Source organism: Salvelinus namaycush, chromosome 22 (assembly GCF_016432855.1).
Source record: "Salvelinus namaycush isolate Seneca chromosome 22, SaNama_1.0, whole genome shotgun sequence".
NCBI lineage: Eukaryota > Metazoa > Chordata > Actinopteri > Salmoniformes > Salmonidae > Salvelinus > Salvelinus namaycush.
Genome location: NC_052328.1, coordinates 9,533,770 through 9,561,741, shown reverse-complemented (window position 1 = coordinate 9,561,741; position 27,972 = coordinate 9,533,770). Strand labels below are relative to the sequence as shown.

Genomic DNA, 27,972 nt, shown 5'->3' with positions numbered 1-27,972 from the left:
TGGTATTGTTGAATCCGATTTTCATAATAGCAAGCTAGGACTGATGGTTTGGTTAGCTTTACAAGCATGGGCTCCCGAGTGGTGCAGCGGTCTAAGGCACTGCATCTCAGTGCTAGAGGCGTTATTACAGACACCCTGGTTCGAATCCAGGCTGTATCACAACCGGCCGTGATTGGGAGTCCCATAGGGTGGTGCACAATTGGCCCAGTGTAGTTTGGGTTTGGTCGGTGTAGGCCGTCATTGTAAATAAGAGTTGGTTCTTAACTGACTTGCCTGGTTAAATTTAAAAAGTCTGTTTGTTTAGTTACCACAGCAACTACTTTAGTTGTAGTAAACTCTACAGTGAATGTTGAACACATTTCTACCTGCAAAGTAACACATTTCTTGTGGCAAATGTGCTAAATTATAGCCATGGTATAAAAGAGATATTCAACTTGGTGCTCTATGCGTTCTCTGGATAATAATGCAACTCAGTGGAAGGTTTAGTTCCTCTCCTCTACCGCATTGTGGAACACACCTTCCACAACATTCATTATTTTCCATAGAACGCATAGCCCCTTGTTGATTATCCCTTACGTAAATGTCAAGCAATACCTTGCCATTTAAAAGCCAACTTTATTGGATGATTGTATTCTTTAGAATAAAGTATACAGATATTTCTCCAGGTAGGCTATCAGATATTCCTCCAGGTAGGCTATCAGATATTCCTCCAGGTAGGCTATCAGAAAACAGACATTTATTTAATGTATACAGACATCAAAGGGTAGATCAATGACTTAAAACTATACAGTATGTGACACATAATACTTACTGCTGAGGCACAATCATTTCTAAAGTTGTTTGTTTTGTTCACTGAACAGTTATTTTAACACCTTTTGTTTTCTAAAAAGCAGATGGAGGAATCGTTTCCCTTTTTCTCCTGAACATGTGAAATTAACATAAACTAGTCTTGTTCTTTGTTTTTCAAACATGCAATTTCTTGACAACGTATAAAAATCGCCACTTTCATAGAGCAAGTGTGTGTGGGTGTATGTCTGTGTGTGCGTGCGTGTGTGTGTTCATGTGGTAGTGTGTGTTCAGTGGGCCACTCAGTAGCAATGCTCCCCTCGGGTCATGTGTGAGGAAAACTCGTAACGGTCCTGACTGCGGTGGCCACAGAGGTTACACTCGAAGGGGTCTCGGAAGCCGTGGCAGCCCATGTGGATGGTGTACATCACGTGGTCTAGGAAGAGGATGCGGCAGTGTTCACAGCAATATGCCCTCAACTGCTCCCCCTCTCCACTCAGCACCTTGAACCCCTCTGAGGCCATCTCGATGCTGGCCCGCATGGCCTCGTACTGCCGCTGCTGCTCCTCCTTCGCCAGGGGCAGCACGCCATTACGTACCGCAGGCGTGATGTGGTTGTTCAGGTAGATGAGGCCCGATGCCCCGCCACCTGCCCTCTCTTCATTGTTGCTCTCCGTGTCAGTGGAATCCTGGCCACTGTGGTTGGGGGAGCCGTCCCTCTCGCTGGAGGCTGATTTGGACTTGGCGAGCAGCAGCAAGTTCTCAGCTGCGCTGTCCTTGGCTGACAGGCTGTGGCCCCCCGCCCCTTGGCCCTCTACAGGCGGCTTGTGGAGGGGGTACATGGAGCCAATGACCCCCACGTCAGAGGAGGTTGGGGAGGTCTGGATGAGAGGTCGCAGAGACTCGGCACCCAGGTAGCTGATGGCGCTGTTGATGGCCTGGTCGATGACATGAGGCTGCATCAGTTCCCCGGGGTTGCCCTCGAAGGAGAGTTCGGAGAGACGCTTCCCACCTGAGGATTAGAAAGGGAAAACAGATGAATTACCAATGTTACAATTCAAATATAAAATCCCTCATATCAAACACTAATGTTTCTCTGTAGTTCTACATTTTTTTAGCTTTATTTAACTAAGCAAGTCAGTTTAGAACAAATTCTTATTTTCAATGACGGCCTAGGAACAGTGGGTTAACTGCCTTGTTCAAGGGCAGAACGACAGATTTTTATCTTGTCAGCTCAGGGATTCGATCTTGCAACCTTTCGGTTACTAGTCCAATTCTCTAACCACTAAGCTACCTGCCACCCCAAAATGTATTGGTCACAATTTTACTGATATTGATTGGTGATTCTCCTTATTTCGAGTATTCCATTCTTTACATGTTCTCCTTAGTGTCTCATGGCTGATTACTTTGTTTTATTTGTTGTAAGTTTTTACATGTTTTGTCAATATATTCTTATTAATATATTTAATTAATTTAATTTAAGTAAGAGTCATCTTCAAATAAATGTATAATACACAAAGCCTTGGAATGGAAATATTATGTTTGATCAATTTAAAATAAGCTCAAACATTGTTATAATGATAACAGATTCCAGGCACAAGGGTGCCTGAATATGTGTTGTTTTATTAAATAGCATATTCTGCAGGGCAATCGTGGCAAATCAGAATGCATCAAACTGAAATACGCAATTCTCACGTTTGGAACCTAAGTCGTGTGCTTTGCAGTTAAAGCAATGTTTGTTGGTATACAAAGGAAGCAGACTTTATCCCTTACCTACAAACTTCTGTGGCATAGTGCTCTTACGTTTGGCTACATTATTAGCTAGTCTTTCTAGCACCAAGACTCTCTCAGATCCCGTCTGGCTTAAGTCTTCCCTCTGCTCATTCTGGTTGCTTTCTTCCTTTACTACTGGAAAGCAAGATAGAAAAGTAGGTTTCAGAATCAAAGTAGTAAAATCTGTCCCGATCAAATGTAGGATTGTTGTATAACAGGATCTTGCTAATATTGGCTTAAGCATCCCTGAAAGTAGATTTCTTACAGGATGCTTTTATTGAGAGACTTGGAATGCAGTGCCTTCAGAAAGTATCTATCCCCCTTGACTTATTACACATTTTGTTGTGTTTCAGCCTGAATTCAAAATTGATTATATCGATTTTTTTTTATCTCACCCATCTACACAGAATAACCCATAATGACAAAGTGAATTTCTTGCAAATGTATTGAAAATTAAATACAGAAATATCAAATTTACATACAGTTGAAGTTGGAAGTTTACATACACTTAGGTTGGAGCAATTAAAACTCGTTTTTCAACCACTCCACACATTCCTTGTTAACAAACTATAGTTTTGGCAAGTCGGTTAGGACATCTACTTTGTGCATGACACAAGTAATTTTCCCAACAATTGTTTACAGACAGATTATTTCACTTATAATTCACTGTATCACAATTCCAGTGGGTCAGAAATTCACATACACTAAGTTAAGTTGACTGTGCCTTTAAACAGCTTAAATTCCAGAAAATTATGTCATGGCTTTAGAAGCTTCTGATAGGCTAATTGACACCATTTGAGTCAATTGGAGGTGTACCTGTGGATGTATTTCAAGGCCTACCTTCAACCTCAGTACCTCTTTGCTTGACATCATGGGAAAATCAAAATAAATCAGCTAAAACCTCAAAAAAAATTGTAGACCTCCACAAGTCTGGTTCATCCTTGGGAGCAATTTCCAAATGCCTGAAGGGACCACGTTCATCTGTACAAACAATAGTACGCAAGTATAAACACCATGGGACCACGCAGCCGTCATACCGCTCAGGAAGGAGACGCGTTTTGTCTCCTAGAGATGAACGTACTTCGGTGCGAAAAGTTCAAATCAATCCCAGAACAACAGAAAAGGACCTTGTGAAGATGCTGGAGGAAACAGGTACAAAAGTATCTATATCCACAGTAAAACGAGTCCTATATCGACATAACCTGAAAGGCCGCTCAGCAAGGAAGAAGCCACAGCTCCAAAACCGCCATAAAAAAGCCAGACTACGGTTTGCATCTGCACATGGGGACAAAGATGGTACTTTTTGGAGAAATGTCCTCTGGTCTGCTGAAACAAAAATAGAACTGTTTGGCCATAATAACGATTGTTATGTTTGGAGGAAAAAGGGGGACGCTTGCAAGCCGAAGAACACCATCCCAACCGTGAAGCACGGGGGTGACAGCATCAAGTTGTGGGGGTGCTTTGCTGCAGGAGGGACTGATGCACTTCACAAAATAGATGGCATCATGAGGATGGAAAATTATGTGGATGTATTGAAGCAACATCTCAAGAAATCAGTCAGGAAGTTAAAGCTTGGTCACAAATGGGTCTTCCAAATGGACAATGACCCCAAGCATACTTCCAAAGTTGTGGCAAAATAGCTTAAGGACAACAAGGTATTGGAGTGGCCATCACAAAGCCCTGACCTCAATCCTATAGAAAATGTGTGGGCAGGACTGAAAAAGCGTGTACGAGCAAGGAGGCCTACAAACCTGACTCAGTTACACCAGCTCTGTCGGGAGGAATGGGACAAAATTCACCCAACTTATTGTGGGAAGCTTGTGGAAGGTTACCCAAAACGTTTGACCCAAGTTAAACCATTTAAAGGCAATGCTACCAAATACTAATTGAGTGTATGTAAACTTCTGACCCACTGGGAATATGATGAAAGAAATAAAAGCTTAAATAAATAATTCTCTCTACTATTATTCTGACATTTCACATTCTTAAAATAAAGTGGTGATCCTTACTGACCTAAGACAGGGAGTTTTTCTAGGATTAAGTTTCAGGAATTGTGAAAAACTGAGTTTAAATGTATTTGGCTAAGGTGTATGTAAACTTCCGACTTCAACTGTAAGTATTCACACCCTTGAGTCAATACATGTTAGAATCACATTTGGCAGCAATTACAGCTTTGAGTCTTTCTGGGTCAGTCTCTAAGAGCTTTACACACCTGGTTCCTACAATATTTACAACTTATAAAAATTCTTAAAGCTCTGTCAAGTTGGTTGTTGATCATTGCTAGACAGACATTTTCAAGTCTTGCTGTGGATTTTCAAGACGATTTCAGTCAAAAATGTAACTAGGTCACTCAGGAACATTCATTGTCACCTTGGTAAACAACTCCAGTGTATATTTGGCCTTGCGTTTTAGGTTATTGTCCTGCTGAAAGGTGAATTTGTCTCCCAGTGTCTGTTGGAAAGCAGACTAATCCAGGTTTTCCTCTGGGATTTTGCCTGTGCTTAGCTCTTATCCGTTTATTTTCATCCTTAAAACCTCCCTTGCAGATGACAAGCATACCCATAACCTGATGCAGCCACCACAATGTTTGAACATTTGAAGAGTGGTACTCAGTGATATAATGTGTTGGATTTGCCCCAAACATAAAGCTTTGTATATTTAGGACATAAAGTTGATTTATTTGCCACATTTTTTTGTTTTACTTTAATGCCTTATTGCAAACAGAATGCATGTTTTGGAATATTTTTATTTTGTACAGGCTTCCATCTTTTCACTCTGTCATTTAGGTTAGTATTGTGGCATAACTACAATGTTGTTAGTCCATCCTCTGTTTTCTCCTATCAAATCTAATTTTATTGGTCGCATACACATATCTAGCAGATGTTATTTCGGGGGTTAGCAAAATGCTTGTGTTCATAGATCCAATAGTTCAGTAATATCTAATACACAACCATACACACAAATCTAAAAAGTAAGAGTATAAATATATATACAGTACCAGTCAAAAGTTTGGATACACCTACTCATTCCAGGGTTGAGCTGTTCTTGCCATAATATGGTCTTGGTCATTTACCAAATATGGCTATCTTCTGTATACCACCCCTACCTTGTCACAACACAACTGATAAAACGCATTAAGAAGAAATGAAATTCCACAAATTAACTTTTAACAAAGCACACCTGTTAATTGAAATGCATTCCAGGTGACTACCTCATGAAGCTGGTTGAGAGAATCCCAAGAGTGTGCAAAGCTGTGTGCAAAGGGTGGCTACTTTGAAGAATCTAAAATCTAAAATATATTTAGGTTTGTTTAACAGTTTTTTGGTTACTACATGTTTCCATATGTGTCATTTCATAGTTTTGATGTCTTCACTATTATTCTACAATGTATAAAATAGTAAAAATAAAGAAAACCCCCGGAAAGAGTAGGTGTGTCCAAACTTTTGACTGGTACTGTATATACTGTATATAAATATTGCATTCGGAAAGTATTCAGACCTCTACTTTTCCCACATTTTGTTATGTTACAGCTTCATCTAAAATTGATTAAATAAAAAAATGTCCTCATCAATCTACACACAATACCCCATAATGACAAAGCAAATACCCCATAATAAAAAACTGAAATATCACATTTACATAAGTATTCAGAACCTTTACTCAGTACTTTGTTGAAGCACCTTTGGCAGCGATTACAACCTCGAGTTTTCTTCGTTATGACGCTACAAGCTTGGCACTCCTGTATTTGTCTCTGTACTGGCACCCCCTGTATATATTGTTATTTTTTACTGCTCCTCTTCAATTACTTGTTACTTTTATCTCTTATTCTTATCCGTATTTTTTAAAACTGCACTGTCGGTTAGGGGCTCGTAAGTAAGCATTTCACTGTTGTATTCGGCGCATGTGACTAATACAATTTGATTTGATTTGGGGAGTTTCACCCATTCTTCTCTGCAGATCCTCTCAAGCTCTGACAGGTTGGATGGGGAGCGTTGCTGCCTAGCTATTTTCAGGTCTCAGGTCAGAGATGTTCGATTGGGTTCGAGTCCGGGCTCTGGCTGGGCCGCTCAAGGACATTCAGAGACTTGTCCCAAAGCAACTCCTGCGTTGTCTTGGCTGTGTGCTTAGGGTTGTTGTCCTGTTGGAAGAGGAACCTTCGCTCCAGCCTGAGGTCCTGAGCGCTCTGGAACAGGTTTTCATCAAGGATCTCACTGTACTTTGCTCCGTTCATCTTTCCCTCTATCCTGACTAGTCTCCCAGTCCCTTCCGCTGAAAAACATCCCCACAGCATGATGCTGCCACCACCATGCTTCACCGTGGGGATGGTGCCAAGTTTACTCCAGATATGACGCTTGGCATTCAGGTCAAAGAGTTCAATCTTGGTTTCATCAGGCCAGAGAATCTTGTTTCTCATGGTCTGGGAGTCCTTTAGGTGCTTTTTGGGAAACTCCAAACAGACTGTCATGTGCCTTTTACTGAGGAGTGGCTTCCATCTGGCCAATCTACCATAAAGGCCTGATTGGTGGAGTGCTGCAGAGATGGTTGTCCTTCTGGAAGGTTCTCCCTTCTCCACAAAGGAACTCTGAAGCTCTGTCAGAGTGACCATCAGGTTCTTGGTCAACTCCCCGACCAAGGCCCTTCTCCCCCTATTGCTCAGTTTGGCCGTGCGGCCAGCTCTAGGAAGAGTCTTGGTGGTTCCAAACTTCTTCCATTTAAGAATCATGGAGGCCACTGTGTTCTTGGGACCTTCAATACTGCAGACATTTTTTGGTACCCTTCCCTAGATCTGTGACTCGACACAATCCTGTCTCAGAGCTCTACGGACAATTCCTTCGAACCCCATGGCTTGGTTTTTGTTCTTACATGCATTGTCAAATGTGGGACCTTATATAGACAGGTGTGTGTGCCTTTCCAAATCGTGTCCAATCAATTGAATTGACCACAAATGGACTCCAATCAAGTTGTAGAAATATCTCAAGGATGATCAATGGAAACAGGATGCACCTGAGCTCAATTTTGAAGTCTCATAGCAAAGGGTTTGAATACTTATGTAAATAAGGTATTTCTCTTTTTTATTTTTAATACATTTACAAAAATGTTTTTTTTTGTTGTTTTTTTTTAAAGTTTTCACTTTGTCATTATGGGGTACTGTTTGTAGATTGATGAGGAAAAACATTAATTTAATCAATTTTAGAATAAAAAATAAAAAAGTTAAGGGGTCTGAATATTTTACGAATGCATTTTATATGTGTGTGTGATGGGATGTATAGATAATATGGACAGTATCTGTATAGAATATGTCGAACTGTATATCTGAAGAATAGTATATCACAGCCATTAAACTCTGTAACTGTTTCAAAGTCACCATTGGCCCTGAGCGGTTTCCTTCTTCTCCGGCAACTGAGTTAGGAAGGATGCCTGTATCTTTGTAGCGACTGGGTGTATTGATACACCTTCCAAATGATTGACTCAAGACATTTCAGCTTCTCATTTTTTATTTGTAAACATTTCTAAAATGTCCACTTTGACATTATGGGTATTGTGTGTAGGCCAGTGACACAAAATCTCAATTTAATCAATTTTAAATTCAGGCTGTAAAACAACAAAATGTGAAAAAATTCAAGGAGTGTGAATACTTTCTGAAGGCACGCACTGACTAAGCAAAGGAGAGTGATCAACCTGTCTCATCATTTCCTCTTATAATAATACAAACCTCTGCTCTCTCGGCCCACTTCCTAATGTTGTCAGATCAGTAGGTTACATTTACATCCACCTTCAATGGATCATTTGTATAAGAGGTATTTTAACGTGAGCAAAAGCCACATTATCTTACTATATTTAACTTTAAGCCGTGTTCCACATTCAGGAAATTATTATTAGATTTAAGCAGAACTGTCCATTCATTTTTTACAAAACATGAACTGAAAAGATTACAAGGGAAAAGACGTCAGACTCTTATTTATGGTTCGTTGATTCACAGAATGAAGTAGTAAAACGTAAAGAACTATCCGGCATCCAAGAAAATAAGCTTCCACTCTATTTTACCACATTTCTTTACAGAATAAAGTGTTTTCCCCCTTTAGAATAACTGGGTATGAGTCAGCCAGAAACAGCCAAAAGCCCTTGTCCAATACATCATGGAAGCCTTACTGATAGAGATACAGCATTTATTGTGCAGATAAATGTCATAAAATGTTGTCCTGACCTGTTGCGAGTATTGTTGTAATTGCAACATTGTTGGTTCATTAATGTTGCTACCAGAGAGAGTCCTGAGTAAACTACAGTGCACAGTAGGTCAACCAGTGTGGGTGGAGGTGAGAAACAGACACTAACCTGTATAGATGCTGTTCTGCAGCCCCATACACTGGAGATAGTTGTGACACCGCTCCTTGTGTTCCTCCAGAGAGCTACGCTGCTTGTAGCTCCGCCCACAGTAGGCACATTTGTGGGGTTTTCCAACTGTAAGATGTGACATTGCTAGAGCGGTGAGCACTGACAGCAATTACATCGAGAGCGGATATTCAAGTGCATGTGAGCGGTCCATAGTACTGTCCATATTGTGAGTGGTGTATACTGTATGTTGTATTTTGCAAAATATAATGGGATTGTTTTTCATTCTCCAATAGACCCAGTCACATGTTTCATTCACATGATAAATGTAATGGTTTTACAATAATTTCTTTGCAGTTGACAGATATGTCTCCCACTCCACAACAAGACAAGATATCCATCTCACAGAGTACACTGTAGGTGTTCCCTCACAATTCCACCTGGTAATTACCACGGTCGTGTTAATTTGGCCCCAAACGGAAGAAAACTGACTGAAACAGGGAGGGACTACATTGACTTGTCCAATAAGAGAAATTAATTTTCATTTTCTGTTGCAAAATGGTTTTAAAAATGCATGCCCTAATGAACACAGCCCATTTCCACAGCACACTGACCACTACTCCTGCCCTCCTAACTCACCGGAGTGGGTGCGCAGGTGACCGCTGAGGGCGTCTCTCCTGCGACAGGCGTAGTTGCACAGGTGACACTTGAAGGGCTTCTCTCCTGAGTGGAGCTTGATGTGGCGCAGTAGGTTGCCTTTCTGGGTGAAAGAAGCACCACACTGGCTGCACTGGAACGGACGTTCTCCTGAGGACAAGAAACACCACACCAGCACGCTGTGAGGGCCATCACACGGGTACAGCTGCCACTCATCTACAGTATCAACGCTTTAAATGTAATTGGCAGATTGCAAATGAGTGTTTGGATATTTTTCCCTCGCAAGCACACTTTTGTAATCTCACAAACACACACCTGGAGTATAGGCATCCGTAAGTTATGTAGATACTATCATGTAGACGTTAACATTAAATAGGAACATTTTCAGCAAAATCTTGTGTTGTGAGCTCAGACACAAAATTACAATAATATAGCAAATTAGTGTTTTATTTGTAAGAGTAGACCTATGTGAATGGAATGATATATGTTTTAGATAAACGAGGGTTAATGCAGAGTGTTGACAGTGTGTGGGGAATGTATGAATGGGCTTTCTTTTTTGTCATCCTACAGCAGGAGATGGACCAATTTGTAGTTTGTATCAGTTTATCAACCATTGAGAGTTTCTAGTTTGCTTTGAGATACACCAATGTCAGCTCAGCTCAACGAGAACAGCCTCTCCTCAGACAATAATAGGCTAGGTATAAAGCCATTGTCTGAATGTTGCTATGTGGATGCAGGAACTAATGCATCCCAAATAGAGCCACTGTGGATGTGAATTCGGGGTCACTGTACTAAAAGACTCCCAAGTACTTGAACACAGTGGATGATGGAGGAACTCGGAGCACAACCCAATCAACCAGCCTAGGAGGGTTTGAAAGCGGAGTGACACTCCATTTCTCCGTGCTCTCCCTGGCCCTGCACCTCAGAGCCGACTACCACTCTGATCGAACAAGAGCCTTTCAGACTAAGGCTGCCAGTTTCGTAATGCACCAGTGCCTGGGTCAATTTGATCTGAAAATCTAATTTTTTCCCCTCTTCTTTGGCTCTAAAATAAGAGCGGCCCATCACAATGCAAATTCAAGCTAATTTGAATAAAGCGAAGGAAACACTTTGTGTTGAGAGCCAGTCTTCCTGATCAGTGGTTCTGGAATAAACCAATATCCATCCTCTCCGCGTGTTGTGGCATTCTGTGAGAAGGTTTTAATATGGCTTTTTTTTTTTTTTCTTCAAAAGGCCCCATAAAATAAGACTCACCAGTGAAGCAGCAAAAATATAGAAAAAAGGAAACTCATTAAAAATGCATTTCAGGAGCAGACTCACCACAGAATATTTTCTATTTAAATAGGAGGCACTTCATTATATATTTTATTATACGTTCTTTTGCATTTACATTCGGTCTAGTGTTCCTTTCTTCCATTTTGGGTTTCATTAGTTTCTAAAGCTTGGCAGTTAAGTGCCTTTTTAAAAAGTGTTCCCCCCCACTGGTTTGGGTTCATTTCAATAGAATATCAATTTAGAATTTTGAAAAAGTTGTAATACTTGGATAATTGCCATTTTGTGGAGATTCCTTTTAATTGCTGCTGATATCCTGTTTTTCAACTGTGATTTAAGGTCATGTTTAGGGACTAAGTTCATTTAACTTTTTTATTTTATCACACAACCAATAGACCACAAGCATTTTCTCTCTTGTAATAATTTAAAAGGACACTCAGAGAATGAGTTACCCAAAAGTCACCCATACAGAATATCTAGATACTACACATGACACATGACATACTTGACTAATACTTCCATATTTGACTCTAAAACTCCTGTTTACAACATTACAGACCAATATATTGACTGTAGCACAGTAACTATGTGAAAATACACCTTTGAAACCCATTTGACCACTACAAACCAATGAAAGCTCTATATTATCCACATCAACTAAATGGAATGGATCTCCTCATGTTAAGCTCTTCCATCATCAATTAACTCCTATTGGTAAAGAAATAACTTCTACAAAACAAGTATTCAACTGCTTCATTGCACCTCACTTACTGAGAAAGTGCATGGTAACAGTTATCCCCTCCTGGTGCTTTTCTTACAGAATTCAACACAATTGGTGGATACCTAGCACTGTACCATGGTATCCTACTTAGTGGTGCTTAGTTCTCCAATATACAAAAACATACTTATTAGGTGATAAGCATGTAATTCATTTCTGTAAAATAGTGTCAAAACCCAATTACTTGTGTTGTAGCTTATGCTTTGTGGACAACTTTGGAATAAAACATTTGAACAAAGATTTACCCTAACTGTGCTCTGTCTACTGCTCTCAGTGTCTGAAGTGAAGATAAAGACACTGACAGAATCCATCTCAGCTTCTCCTCTCCACATACACATGACCTCTCTGTAAGGCTACCTACCAGTGAGCGTGGGTGCAAAGTAAGGGCGATGGGTATCGCAGATGGCTTACCAGTGTGGCTTCGCTTGTGCACCATCAGCACATTGGGGCCAATGCAAACTATCCCACAGATATCACACTTGAGCTTCCCGTTGGGCAGGCGAATACCCCCGGCCGAGGAGTAGGGGCCCTTGCTGCCGGGGCCGCCTGCATGGGAGCCGTTCACTTTGGCCCCCGAGGAATCGAGCACGCGCAAGTCTTCCGCACACTCCTCCTCCTCCTCGCCATTCATCATCATGTCAAAGGCGAGCCCATTCTCCTCGTCACTGCGAGCCTCAACTTTAATGTTACAGGCTGGAAAAGAGGGCAGTGGGCCACTGTTTAGAATAGGAGCATGTTTCTGGGGGACTATAGCCTACATTACTGTGTAGAAATATGAGTACATTACTATGTTACTATTTGAGTACATGTAAATCTTTGACTGTCTATGGGTCAATATGTGACTATTAGTTTAAGGGCATGTGTCTGTTTCTCCCTCTACTTGAATGGTTGTTTTAGTCTATGAATATGTATCGGTGATGGTATGCCTCACCCCCAATGAACGTACTGATAGCAAAAGTTCATTGCAGAGTGAGAGCATGTAAATCAATGCTTTCTGTGCAGCTATCCTCAATTCAACTTGATTGGCTGAGCACACTAGGACAAAACTTTGAAACAAATTTGGTGAACTCATGCAGTGGGTTCTTGTGATCAGTGCTCCAGATCAAACATTTTTTTTAACTTTTCGCTAAAGGAAATAGGGAAACTCATACTGCATCTCTCATCACACTTCTGTGAAAATGACAGCAAGATAAACAGGAAACAGAGACACAGGAAGCTGTGTGAAACAAGGGACGGCAGCGGTGTAAACCAGTCCAACAAACTACGGTAAACAAACACACACACACTAACACTCGCACACCAAACAAGTAAGGGAGAAATAATACATGTAAAAAATTAAAAAAATGTAAACGATAATCCAAAAACACTTGCATTCTAAGTGTAACACAATGAATGTTTGATTTATAGATATAACCCACTGGTAACATCTAGTTTTGATTTACATTTGGTTTAATTGTCAACTAACATGAATTCAGCGTGAAATCAACAAAGAAATTCACCATGTCATTGGATTTAGGTTAAAAGTTGGGTGAAAAAAAGATTAAACGCCCTTACGTTGCTAACTTTTTGCGAATTCAATTAGTTTTCCACATTGATTCAATATCCTCACATTCAATTTTTGGTTGAAATGATGTGGAAACAACGTTGATTCGACCAGTTTTTTGTCCAGTGGGAACTGTTGTTTTCACTAACTTTGGAACCAGACTATGGCATGACAATCCATTTGCACAAATATTTTGTTCAACCTTAATTGAATCAACATCTACCATCTCAAGAAGCACAACTATAAAAAAGTATCGGATGTAAAGGAAATGTGACGACAGGCATCTGATTGAGTATTGGAGGGATATCAGGTCAAGTGACTGGTTCCTCAATTTGTTGGACTTTACTTTTAACCACTTAAAACCTTGACAATCCCTCAACTATTAGCCTGTGATTTGCATGTCATGTCGGTTGATTTCCTCATGTGTCTAACTTGTTTGTACACCCGAAGAGGAAGGAGCGGCAATAATGAAATGTAGGAATCTATAGGGAAAAAGGAGAAGCTTCAGAAACAGGGTCTACCTAACCGAAATACCAATCATTATGGAGAAGTGACAGAAAGGGAAGCACAGACGAGGAATTGTAAAACAGTGTAAAACTGAAACAGTCTTTTGTGGGACGCTTGTTTTCACTGACACTCCTAGGGAACAAGCTCCCATAATGCATGATTCATCCAGTGAGATAGGAAAGGCAACTTGTGTGAACTCTTTTTGACTTTTTGTTGCTCTCAGATGAAACTTCAGTATTAACTGAATACCATCTTGGTGATACTGGATCAAATCAGCCTTTGGTATACAGCACTATGCTAACTACTCAAATAATACAATTAAGCACCACCTTGGTGATAGTGGACAGACCAAAGACCAAATAACGTTAGAATTAGTTATGTTATGCTAACTGCTGAAATACTGTAAATCCATGGCAGCCTTGTAAAGAAAACTGCTCCTCCCTCACCATACAACATTTTGTCTGTTTGCCTGTTGTTACTTGTCTTTGCAAGTGGACACATAGACCACTACATGTCTTTCCGCTGAGCAGGCGAGATGAGGGAAACACAAACCATATGCTTATAGAAATCGCACACCCGGCACAAAGGAAGTTAGCTAGATGAAAGCAGAAAGGCACAGATTACTACTGACATAGATAGAACACCCCGGGCACTGATAACCTTAAAGAGCATATTATCACTAACCACAGATGCTGAGTTAAGGCCTGCATCTCCCCAAGCATGTTAGGCCTACTGGTCAGGCAGAATCATAGACCTGAGGTTTACTGGGTTGTTGGCTACAACATGAATACAGCCATTTTCTTTTTAAACGTCTATGTGATTGCAGTAATGAGAGAAGAAAGATTTCACTTACAGAAAGTGCTCTTGTTGCAATGGTGTTACCCTTTAGCATCTCACTGAGACTTTCTGTTGCTTTTTGGTTCTATATTATTCATAGTAAAATATGTATTGTTCATTTGACTTAAATGTCTGGTGTTGAAATTGAGAGTCGGATCTAGTGATTCACTGTTGTTGGTTTATTGCACTATCTCTTTGTTTGTCCTTTCCTGTGAGATTTGACACTTGCTTCCCAAAACTAGTAAATCAGGATGTGTGCCAAGCATTATACAAAGTAAAAGCTCTTCTTCCCATCCCCAATTTAGTCACAACTTCCCCATATATCCCTGAGAAGCTGCAGCACAGCAGTAGTAGTTCCCTCGGCCTTGCCAATGTCAATGCTGTCTAGCTCAGCTATGAGCCTGTGGGTTAGAGGGGCCAGAATGACAACATGAGGGTTGGTGTAGACCACTGAAACTGAAGTATCATTCCAGAGACCTTCTGTGACAAAACCCTAGGCTTATTTACTTTGCTTGGAAGTAAAAATTAAACTAAAGACATTATTTTCAACATTGTAGGCTACCATATACTTAGTAACAGCTCCAGTGTCATTGATTTGATTCACTGGTACAAAAGAGATCACACACTGAAACTCACAATCTACTCTGACAGAACTAGCAAAAAATAGGAAACACAGGTAACTGATAACAAGCCATTGATGATGGCTCAGTTATGTCGTGTGGAAGTTAAAAAGAGCCTGCTGGAGGTTCCTGCAACGGGGCTGCTTTTCTCAGTGTCTGATGAAAAGAGCCCAGTGTGTGCTAACTCCGCTGTGGAACCAACCACATGTGTTTAAAACCACATAGACGCCATATTGATACACAATTCCATTGGGTGTGTCAGTTACGATAAGGAGCACCAAAAACAAAGTGTACTTTTCCCCACTCTTTCGAAACTCTAACCGTGCATTTTCGGGAACTCAAAAGCTTACCACTTCAGTCTGAAATAGACAGGATTGTAGTGAAGACTGGATAGCCCTAATTATTCATACATACTGAAAGAGAAATTTTGTCACCGGACAGGCATACCCGTGACATGTCATTTGAGACCCGATTCAGGAAACTAGGCGTCTGTGTGACTGTAATGACAAAAAATATTTTCAGACAATTTAATTCAGTAAGGCAACCTTTTGTGACAATGTGTCTTGTCCTTCCCATCCTTTTGGGTCTTTTTGAATCGTATGGGGAAGGCTGTGTAGGATGAAACTAGAGAAGCTGTGTAGGACAAACCTACAGTATGTTAGCATTGGAAAGTGAATGGAAAACTGCAACAAACAGCCTGGCTTTGAGGTCTTGAGCTTCCGTTATACTTGCAGCCTCCTTGTCTCAGTTACACAGTCCTGCTTGCGCCCTGCACTTCAGGCCAATAGCCTTTGTACCACATGATCCTAACAGATAATAATAACTCTCTGATGCATTTGGGGTTTATCAGAGAGCCAGCAATGCATTGCATAGATACAGTATAACAGTCACTTCCTCTCACAGTGGTGATTAGATCTTTAAGGAGTGCAGAGCAACACATACTCAAAAACATTTACACACACACACACACACACACACACACACACACACACACACACACACACACACACACACACACACACACACACACTCAGAGACAAACACTTACAAACACACACACGCGCACGCACACACACACACACACACACACACACACACACACACTCACACACACACACACACACACGCACGCACACACACACACACACACACACACACACACACACACACACACACACACACACACACACACACACACACACACACGCACACACACACACACACACACACGCACGCGCACACACACACACACACACACACACAGTGTTGTCTATGTTTCTGCAGACCTCTCTCCTGATTCAGGACCTCTTCCTGTGTTTCAAAATACTATAAGACTAGATAAAGAGGTCAGGAATCATACAACACATCCTTAAAAAACGAACTCGCCAAAGAAGACACGATCACATTTTATTTCTGATGTAATATGGGAATAATGTCTGTAACAACATTCCCAAATTGATTGACAGTTGTCATTCATTTTTCTTAGGTATGTAAAAAAAATGTTACTGTCTGACTGAAATCCCTATGGCATGGTCTCCATTGTGCATCAGTGAATATTTTAGTAATTTGAGCAGTTTTCCTTTAATTATGTCAAATCCGGTGAGTGAAGTGACTAATCATAGGCTCAACCACAAAGACAGTCATATGGAGAAAGAACAGCTTGACTGGACTGAACCTGTGGCCTCCTCTTCCAGCGCTAGCTCAACTGCAAACTGGCACACAAAAAAGGAGCATTTATGATAAACAAAATAAGTATAGTCCATGTAATGCTTCAGAAAGTCAATCAATTGGTGGCTGATGGATAAACATTGGAACTGCAGCTGCTGGAGGTGAAAGCCTCAAGATATTTGACGACGATTTCACCTCAATGCTGACAGACGTTTTCACATTGACTAAGGGACTTTTGATGAAGATAAATGTGTACTTCATGGTTAGTAGGGCAGTTACAATAAATTCCTGGTGCATGTCGTAAACTACGGCACGCTGGCGAGGGTTGGAGTCCCTTATGTGTGCTGCTGAGCTAAAAGCTTGACAGTTGAAGTGAAAGCGGTGAGTGCGTTTTGCAGGTGCGCTGGCTGTGTGGTGGTGCGATGCGCTGGCGATGTGCAATGCTGATCTCCGATCTTGGCTCTGCTCCTGAAGACTTTATCTCCTGGAGTGTTGAAACTGCCTGATGGCAAGTACTTCTTAGGAAACTCTTGCACATCCTATTTCAGTTTCCTCTGCTCCGACATGTTGTTTCTGACTAAATGCAGCCTCGAAGTACAAGGGTGAAACTACACCACACAGCTATCTGGAGCTAATACGAAAGGACGTTCCATTTTTACACCACAAATTATAGTAACACTTAATTGTGTATCCCAGTTATCACAATCACTAACACGTCCCCTAAACCTACCGTAGATATTGGTTGTATGAGATACTGTACTTTTACGTATACAACATGATATGGTTAACCTTGTACACAGGTAGTGCAGCACTGGGGGCGGGGGGTTCACAGATGTTCTCATGAAGCAAAAAAAATCTAATTCCAAAACTTCTTCTGGTAAATGCTGCCTGGAGTCCCCTGACATGCCAGTCATGTCCTGAGTTTCAATTAACTTGAAGATCAGCTAATGGTATTCCCTGGCTTAATTTAGTTACATCCTCATATCAAGGCCACATTAGCCATTCCTTAAGGTTTTGCACATCATGTGACGGATGAGAGAAATGTCCAACCGTTCCTGCCAATGACCTAAATGCATCAAGACTGCATGTTCAAAAGAACTAAGCTTGATTAAGCGCTAGATTGCAACTAATGAGTTGAACTAAGGGATTTGTTGTTCATGTGGTAACTACTGGTCGGGATAGCGTTACAATTTTTTTTATTTTACTAACTCAAAATAGTTAAGTTACCGACACATTTGTTTTTCTGAAATGTAGTTTTGGTTTCTTTTACTGTTGAAAAAATAAGGGGGTGGAACTTTTGCTGTTGTATCTAGTGCAGGCAGGTGTAACAAGCATGTATTATTATGCATGTATTCATCATATGACATTTATTAATATATTATGATAATTGCACTTTTTAAATCATATTATTTTCATTATAAGTAGTGTGAACAATACTACTACTTTTGTCCTTGTGAAGGTATACATATTTCTGAAGTTGCTATGGAAACTGCTCGGTTTTGGGGCACACAGGTGAAGGTTTGATGGCTATACTGGTCTAGGTGTAATAACTGGTTATAGGCCTACTGATGTGGGAGTGGTACATTTCAACATATGTGGCACAGACTTATATGAACTGTCACTCACCCATGCCTCCTTTGTCACCCCTATTGTTGTGTTGCAAATTGGAGCTGGCAGACAGGTCCTCTGGGACGAGCATGGCCTCATCTTGGTCTTCAGACACATCATTGGGAGGGGGGCTGTCCCTGCCTGCATGGGTAAACACCAGAAAACACCCATTAGTCACCAGAACATGGTTCATTATTGCTCATATGGTAGAACCATAATCATCTATAATCCATTTTATGTGCTGTGACTGTGCCACTCAGCTTGGGCTCTGTACAACTCACACTCTGAGGTCTGAAAACAGAGGCTCTTACCTGGCATCTGAGACATGTCCTGTGCCTCCTCCATCTCCATTCGGTGCAGGTACTCTAATGGGAGCGAGAGAGACAGAGATGTAGATGTGTTTAAATTGTATCAACGGCACAGCAGGGCTGAAAGAAAAACATTATAAAAAGCCACAACGGACTAAAGCTATGACCTCTCTCTGTACAACTCTGTCACCCTGGCAACATCCCTTTTGTCACACCGAAAGACACACCGCTGTCCCATTACATTACAAAGAATTACAGACATTTTCATTACATGTCTGACAGAGAGGATGGGCTGGGAGAGTGGCTTGGCCCTGCATGATGGGCTATGGTGATGAGGGGCTTTCAGACCACATTTGTTATTTATTGTTAATTTCCTGCCACCTAATCATCCAAAAACGCATACTGACTGCCGCAAAATTAAGCAGAAAATTCCGTGGCCCTAGGTCACTGAGGATACGGCTGTTTGTCGTGGCCCAGCTGATCGACGCTCGTGTTCACTCTAATTTACTGAGCATGCACCGCTGAGCGCGCCACTACCCGAGCAAAGACGTGTGCGAGAGGCGCCGCAATCAGAAACAAAGAGAGAGGAGAGAGAGAAAGATAATAAAGAGAGGGATCCCGAGAGAGCGATAGAGACAGAGATGGAGGGGGGGGGGGGGGGGGGGGGGGGATACAGAGATAGAGAGGGGAGGGAACCAAGACAGACAGGGAGTGTATCAGAGAGCGAAAGTAAAGAGAGAGAACCAGGGGACATAGAGAGAGATAGAGGAAGGAGAAGGCCAAGGGGCACCAAAGTAAGTTTCTCTCGCACAAGAGGGGAATTTAGTGAAGAAGAGCACATCCCCTGGCCAGGGGCCTGCTGCATATCTGAGGAGTCACCAGTGCGCGTGGCCCCATTAATAATGCATCCGCCTCAAGCCTGCAGCAGATGGGCACAACAGCCTCAGCCTCGGCTCCGCCACTTCAAGAAGGCCCTTGGTGGAGCCGCTTTCCCGGCCCAGCCAGCCACACAGGGAGAAGTGAAGCTCCCTAAAATAGCGAAGCGAGCCCGAGGGAGAAGGGGAACCTAGGCCTTCCTGTTTTACTGACAGATGGCTCCACACATTTGGAACAAATAGTGGGAAGCCACCAAGCAGCCCCTGCTGGGGTCGCAAGGCACCATGTTCAGCGGACAGGCGAGTCAAGTCAGAGGTTCGACAACCCACAAACACCCAGGACCCAAGTGGGGGAGGTGGTGGTGGGTTGGGGAGGGGGTAGGAAGGGCAGAGGTCATTGGTGCAAAAGATGCTGGCGCAGCGAGCACAGTGGGTGTTGCATGCTGGTGTGTCGATACAGGACTAGGAGGCCCTGCCGGCACCATCATTCTTTAGCATCTGGAGTTTGGAGGTCGGGAGGGGGTGGTATTCTCATGTGCCTTTTTTTCTGGGCGAATGGTGCGAAGGGAAATACTGATCGTGTTGGTGGGGGACTTTCACAGAAGTGAGAAATGTATTCCCATGTTTAACCACAACACAGTTGTTAAGGCATTCAGGAAGCTGTATATTCACCCAAAGTAACACTGTTATTACTTTTAGTTATGCTAGATTACATTTATTTTTTTATTTTTTTTATCATCGTTTTGTTTCCTGGTTCATTATAAACCACAGGTGTTTGTGACAAAACCCAATTAGTTGGATAGCTTAATGATATGTTATGTTGTAGTTTATTTCTTGTTGACAATTCTCAATATATTTTGTGTTTTGTGGATGGTTTCATTCAGACAATATTTCAGAATGACACCACCTTAGTCAAATATGACAAAACGAGGCTCTAAGGGCAACACCTGCTTTCTGAAAGTGCCTCACAAAGGGCAGGAAGAGTCATGGCAGTGGGTCTGAGTGCACTCAGTAAGGGGAGGAGAGGCAGGAAGAGGGTTGTGGGTTCACAACACCCCCAGTCCTAACTCAAGGGAGTGCGTGTGCGTGTGTGTGTGTGTGAGGGATGGATGGCGGGTGGGGTGGAAGGGCTGTACAGAGCAGGGTGCGAACACACGACAGGGAGCAGGGTGGAGACTGAAACAGCCAAACCGTTAAACAGCCAACGTGTACAACAACAGCAAACTTTGGATACTGGGAGGAAGTAAAAACCGACAGACAGGATTTTATAATGTAAACTATAATTTGGCAACAGATATTTATCCTTAAATGTCAGGAATATCAACATAAAACATAGGTGAAAAATATGGGGCCTATATGAATGAATAAAACAGTCATATGAAAATCAATACAATCTGAGGGGTGATACAGAACATTAGGCTAAGTTTCTAATAACTTTTTTAAAGAAAAGTCCAACAAGAATTATATCATATCAGGTATTATTATTGAAATGTTTTTTTCCCCCCTCAAACTATTACAAGTATATGCTGCTTCTGTGAGAAGTGTGATTCAAGACTGTACCTGTAAATTTGTTTCTCGAGAAAATCATTCATTTGGACAACAAATTAAGAACAGTGACTGTTGCTGCTAATTTATCCCCCCAAAAATAATGTCATCAGCTTGATTCATTTCATATATTTTGATACTGAGATGTAAAAATGAATATTCATTACTTTTTGTGTATTGAGACCCACCTCATTCATTCCCGTGTTACACAAAACAGTATTTGTGCAACAACTCACTCGTGCCTTAGCAACGACCCACCTGTGGGTCACAAACCACCATTTGGGGAACCATGCCCTACTACATTACTACATGCCCTACTACATTATATAATGAACACTCTAAACAGTCATCTTTTTCATTTTTTTTCAAATCTGAAAATTATAGAGAGAATACTCATTAGCAATTAATGAAACGTGCAGCCATAATTTGAAAGATGATAATCTTACTAAGCTGATGTTTTGGCACCTATTGTGGGTTAGAGGGGCTACAGTATAGGGGCATTGAAAGGAGTGTCCTTATTGTTCTCATTTGCATCTGACACACTTCATTACACCGGTATTCAGTGAGAATCATTTAAATAACTGCCTATCTTTCTCTGTCTCCTTCCTCAGTATGCTAATAATAAGGAAGCTGATGTGTCCACAAACATGTATCTGCAGCATTCCAACCCTCCTCAATAGGAATAAGCAGATAAATCAAATGTCATTGTGCTATGGGGTGGGTTGCAATTCATTGCTTGATTTACTAATAGTCATTTAAATATATCATGTTTTTTTTTTCTTGAGGGTGAGTCCATTTGTACAGGTTGCTGTGTTTTTAATTTTGGATTCGTTTTTAGAATAAACATTTTATTCAAAAAAATGATTCAGCAAATTCCTACCGTAATAAGGCTATCGCCCAAGTTTTCACATTATTATCGCATATTTTCAGTAGAACAGAAACCTTTGAGGTGGCAGTGGTTTGCGACTTGAAAAGAGAGAAAGGATACCCTAGGCCTGCTATCAAATTGAAATGCAAGTGTTTGGCTGCCCTAAAAAAAAGTGAGTAGCCTAACCTTGTTTAATGTTAATACTGAATGAGGAGGTAGGCTATGCTGCCCTATAAAGGCAAAACGCAGTAACTACGAATTTTGTCAAAAATGTTGATGTGTTCTAGCGGGCGAAGGTGTTTTCTGATTCATGTGGTATATAGTTTCCTGACACAAGAACAAGCCAGTTGATTAGAATATATCATGGAATATCAGAAATTGCTGTCTGTCTAGACATAAAAAGATTTTGAAATCAGATTTGCAGTAAAAAAAAAAAAAAAAAACATATTTACTGCGTTTGGCATTTGTAGGGCAGTTTGGACTGTCAACAAAATGCAAATACTACTGTTAACAACAAATTAAAAAGCAAGTTAAAACAAGATCAACATTGCTTTTGAAGTTTTGTGAGGACAATCTAGACAACGCAGTGATGAAAATATGATATCTTATTACTCCATATTAACCAAATTAATTAGCCGACTTGAGTAGGATTTTTCATTGTTTATGGTTATAGTTCTACATAACAAGAATCAATAAATATATTCCGTGTTGAAGCTTGTAAAATGTTGTCCCAGCGCACAAATGTGTGAGGAAAGTATTGTGGCGTTGTTTCCCCATTATTTCTCTTAAAATGAATATTCTATGGTGTTCTTGTTGAATGTCAGTTTCACAACATGTTAACAGTAGGCTATACTTGAGCCCTGCCCACCAATACTATCAACACACATGTCGTTTGGATCAGACCAACCAATAATTCAGACCTTCTTGGGCATCTTGAAAAGGAATTTTGAAGTGTGTGTCTTTTCATGTAACTTTGAAAAGGGCATAGAAACAGATTACGTTTTTCATACTGTCGGCAACGCAGTTATAGCCTATTTCTTTTCGCTCTCATTGAGGACTGTTCAGATCAATTTTATACATGTTATTTAAATTGACTTGGTTTCATTTGTAATAATGGAAAGTGGACTTCTGAAAGAAGAACTCCAGCTTGAATGACATGATGTAAAATGGTTTGTAGTCTTCAGATATTCATTCTGGATGCGCACAGTTACAACAGGTGGCAATCTGGCAGGAAAAGTGAAACGAGTCTATAGAAAACTTTGAAACCAAGGAAATGTCTGTTTTTGTTTTTATATTTAGCCTAATTCTAATAGGCTTAATTGTCAATGGCAAGACATATAGCCTACTGCTTCGATATGGTTAAGATAATTGTGAGCAATTCCTGTGATCTCCTAAAATTTGCTTGGGAAAGGAGGAAAATATTCCATTATTCCATTATTTTCCAAAGAAAATACATTCGATATTAATTATAATGCGTATCAAAATTGTATAACATTCATGTAACATTAACATTTTCCTTGACTTAGTCAACTCCGTCACATTCACCACTCGCGTCACAGGATTTCAGACGCTCACGCTCACGCACCTGCCCCAGACGTCAGGACAATGTTTTCCAATCTGTTACATAGTTCATTTTGAAAGAGTAACGATCTTTAATTTCTTACTATTTAGAAATACGAATAAACACTTTAAATGACATTGAACTTAACAAGCATCGTGAAAGTTACTCTACCTGCTATTCCTTGAGTTTGCAATATGAAGTTCTTCCAACTCTCCCCCGCTCCATGTGCAGAAGTTCGAAGCGCCGCGGCAGCCCCATGGAACTCTGCCCTCGGTCCCTCCCCTCTCCACTGTACTTCCTCTTTCCAGCCTAACATTTCTATGTTTCTGTGCTCGACTGGGGCATTTTGCTTGCTTTTATCCAGAGGCCGAGTCTGCTCGGGGAGTCGATGCAGCAGCCCTTGGCACTTGCTTTGTGTCGTGCAAATAAAAGCTGACACCCAGTAGACCATTACTGGCAGCCATGCATGAGATGGGATGAGGCGCACCAGACTGGGCGCACAGGAGACTGGACGATTCATTGTTTATTTATTTATTTCGTAGAGAAGGATGGGGACTCCTCACTTGCATTGGCAGCGCCCCTTCAGTCACCTGTTCTGGCATGCTATAATGGTCACAGTGCAATTAAAATAACAAACTGTGTTGGTTTCCGATTACATTTGAACAACTATTGTGACCGCTTACATTGACAACAAACAACAATCATTGTAGAAAGCTGCATCCTTCCTTGTGTTTATGTATCAACATATGAACATAGTCTCATATACTTACCTATACTTATCTACTATTTCAACACTTGTTTCATTATTTCAAAAATGCATAAGTTAATGACATTTCGGGAATGTAGGCAAATAGGCCTATAGGCCTATGTGCCTAAAAAGGCTATCACCCAAGCTTTCACGTTGTTTACATCCTTTCAGTAGGACAGATACCTTTGAGGTGGCACTAGTTTGCCTGAAAAGAGAGAAAAGGAGATCTGTCTCGATCAGGTGATGAGTTTGAGGATAACGATCTGGTCTAGAAGTGTCATTTGACATGATTTATTCCAAGCAGCACTGCCATTGGAATAACGGGGAGAAAAGTAACGCGTGAAAAGACCTAATTACAATTTAAACAGACTCTTAAAGACAAGCATCCCATTGACGCAATGATACTGTGTTTCTGTAAATCAGCTGCATCCTTGTTTAGGGATACCTCAGCATGTCCCTCCATAGGCAGACTGTGCACAAGGGTGATTGGATCCTTGAAGTACTGCCTTTCTCTTCGCTATATAGTTGCATTTCTTTCTAGTGCATTGAATTCAAATTCTGCCAACATAGTAGAAACATTTCAGCCAACATATTTCAGGCCCATGAACTTTTCTTATTTTTCTCAGAATTCACAGTCGTTTGTCAAATGTATATTTAAAAAACGAACATGTTCAGAACATTGGTTTATTACAGTATTGAATGCACAAATAGGATATTGCCTCAAATTACTCAAAGCAAAATCATTTGTGGATTAATAATTATGGAAATTGTCAATAAATCATGAGTAATATACCTCTTATTTTATTCAAACAAGTGGGCTCATTTCTCTGCCATGTTTTGTCATTATAATACCTTAAATGACGTTTCGGGTACAGGGAATCTTTGCTGCAAGTATGCTATGAGAAAAGTGACAGTTGTTCCCCATCGTCCCATTATTCTCTAACCTTTCTGAGTGGTATTATCTGTGGAGATGCAGCGTGTTCTGGATAGCTGAGTCACCTACAGTGGAAGGCAGCCCTTATCTACAAAATAGCATAACATTCACAGGCAGTTGGTCTGGTCATGGTGCAAAAGAGGAACTTTTCGCAGGAGTGTGTTTTTGGTCTGCTGTTTCCACATGTCAGTATGGATTACAACAGTCTCCAAAGAGTTATCTTGATCCAGCCTCTATAAAGGTATCTCCAGCTACAGTACAGGTCAAGTAAGGAACTTACTGTGAGTGAGAAGCCAATATAAATAGTTGTGTCATGGCGTTAAAAACCCCCATAGCCCAACTCCTGACCTGAGGCCAGCCAGAGGGAATCCTGGAGCAGAGGCGTGACTCATGACAACGCACGCTCCAATCATAACCAGCAGAGGAGCATGGTCTTCCCAGCCGTAGAGATACCACCCTATCCCAGTGACACAGCAGATCTTCTCACTCAACTTGTGTGGGGCTACACCAGCACACAAGGACAGTCTAGTTTAAAGAGAGGTTGAATCCAACCTTATGTTATCTCACAATGTTTGCAGGTGGTGCAGTTTTGTTTTTGAACACCACTATTTTGAAACTTTCAGTAACATTAATAAAGCCAACAGGTATAATGCATTATGATGGGGTTATAATGCATTGTAAGACTTTTAATAAGCATAGGTATTTCAAAAGAAATATTGACCCTGGCTGGATAAAAGCCCTTTTCAGTCACTTAAAAATGTTCTACACCAAATGATTTTTTCTTGCGCTGATGGTCAGTGGCCTGGAACATAATTACAAAAAAAATGTAGACTGCAAATTGACCGCAGGAAGCCCAAACAGATATGTTTTACTAAAACATAATCACTACAAACCTTGCTTACATTTGTATACGATCACATATACAATATCTCTCTATTATCCATGGGAAAATATTTACAAATGAAAATCACTTGGAGCTGATTTGTTGGTGTACAACGATGTATTGGGGGGAGAAATAAAATCACCCACGGGCCAAATTTGGACCATGGGCTGCCAAATGGGAAACCCTGATTTATAACAATGTTTTATTTCACACAGTGGCTTTCATTAACATACATGATCATCATAGACCAGACGACATACACCAAACACAATCCTACACTGCTTTAGGTTCTTCAACGTTTTGTAAAGCATTTTGCTGTAATGAAATATCACTACCTGGATCGCCTCATAATAACAGCATCTCTATGTAGCCAATAGACTAATGAACAAAATAGTCAGCCTGTTTCTTATTTCATGGATCTTTAAGCGGTGTTCACAGTTTATAATCTGGAAGCACGAACAGCATGTAGCCCTTAATTGGTTTCAACACCTTAATAAGTCAAAGACGTTCAAGACCGGTAATCAAATTCAATAGTCACACGTATCTAAAACGTCAATTGGAAAGTGAAAAACTCTTTATTTCAGAGTAAATTAAATTCCCCTCTGCACACTAAAAGCATCACTTTCCTTTTGGTAATTATCTGCTGGAATGGATGTGTCACTAGAAGGAGTCAGGCAAGCTTGACATTTAGCCTCTGTAGAGAGAAATGAAGACAAAAAAAAAATGTACACGAGGGAGAGAAATGAATCTCCTGGCTAGGCAGGAGATCCTGAATGATAGTGGGTGATTCAGTCATTGTGTTTGTTAACCCTGTTTTTAAAAGGGGACCAATAATGAGATTCAGTCCATTGGCAACCTTGTGGGAAAGGGTATTTTTATATCTAAAGCAGAAATATCAATATGCTCCTTGGCAAAGAAGAGGCATGTTGATCTTTTTTTTTTTTATCTCAATTTTGGAGGGCTTTTATTATCTCAGTACCCAGCCTCTGTCACGATCGTCTTTGGGTGAGAGAGAGGACCAAGGCGCAGCGTGTGAAAAATACATCTTCTCTTTATTTAGAAGAAGAAAAACAAAACAACAAATAGACGAACGTGAAGCTATAAACGACTAAGTGCAAACATGCAACATAGACATAGACACAGAAGACAATCACCCACAAACAAACAGTGTGAACAGCCTACCTTTATATGGTTCTCAATCAGAGGAAACGTCAAACACCTGTCCCTGATTGAGAACCATATAAGGCTAATTACACCTGACCTAAACATAGAAACAGAAAACATAGAATGCCCACCCCAATTCACGCCCTGACCAACTAAACACATACAAAAATAACAGAAAACAGGTCAGGAACGTGACAGAACCCCCCCCTCAAGGTGCGAACTCCGGACGCACCACCAAAAGTCTAGGGGAGGGTCTGGGTGGGCATCTGTCCACGGTGGCGGCTCAGGCTCTGGGCGTGGTCCCCATCCCACCATAATAAATCCCCGCTTTTGTAGCCTCCTCCCAATGACCACCCTCCAAATTAAACCCACCGGATTAAGGGGCAGCACCGGACTAAGGGGCAATACCGGAATGAGGGGCAACACCGGAATGAGGGGCAACACCTGAATGAGGGGCAACACCGGATTGGATGGCGGATCCTGGCTGGCTGGCTCTGGCGGATCCTGGCTGGCTGGCTCTGGCGGATCCTGGCTGGCTGGCTCTGGCGGATCCTGGCTGGATGACGGCTCTGGCTGGTCATGGCTGGATGACGGCTCTGGCTGGTCATGGCTGGATGACGGCTCTGGCTGGTCATGGCTGGATGACGGCTTTGGCTGGTCATGGCTGGATGACGGCTCTGGCTGGTCATGGCTGGATGACGGCTCTG

The 27,972-nt window shown here is 41.2% G+C and overlaps 1 protein-coding gene across 2 annotated transcripts; it reads right to left on the bottom strand.

Annotated features, from left to right (window-relative positions):
- Nucleotides 1-208: 208 nt before the first annotated feature.
- On the bottom strand, nucleotides 209-23,838 carry LOC120017897 (DNA-binding protein Ikaros-like). Of its 2 annotated transcripts, XM_038960855.1 has the most exons (8): nucleotides 23,708-23,838; nucleotides 18,691-18,744; nucleotides 18,398-18,520; nucleotides 12,008-12,289; nucleotides 9,529-9,696; nucleotides 8,893-9,018; nucleotides 2,560-2,694; nucleotides 209-1,798 (listed from the first exon to the last, which is right to left on the bottom strand). In XM_038960855.1, exons 2-8 carry the CDS (start codon nucleotides 18,728-18,730, stop codon nucleotides 1,089-1,091), a joined length of 1,584 nt encoding a protein of 527 aa, XP_038816783.1. In that variant the 5' UTR covers nucleotides 18,731-18,744; nucleotides 23,708-23,838; the 3' UTR covers nucleotides 209-1,088. The 2 variants fall into 2 exon arrangements, with proteins under 2 accessions (XP_038816783.1, XP_038816782.1); XM_038960854.1 differs by lacking the exon at nucleotides 2,560-2,694 and having other exon boundaries at nucleotides 23,708-23,837.
- Nucleotides 23,839-27,972: the final 4,134 nt, after the last annotated feature.

Excerpts from the sequence above, each read along its gene's own strand:
- LOC120017897 (XM_038960855.1), bottom strand. The coding sequence starts at position 18,730 with ATGGAGATGGAGGAGGCACAGGACATGTCTCAGATGCCAG. Across the intron at positions 9,697-12,007 it reads GCACAAGCGAAGCCACACTG|GAGAACGTCCGTTCCAGTGC; the intron begins GTAAGCCATCTG and ends TCTTGTCCTCAG. Across the intron at positions 1,799-2,559 it reads TATGCCACAGAAGTTTGTAG|GTGGGAAGCGTCTCTCCGAA; the intron begins GTAAGGGATAAA and ends TCTAATCCTCAG.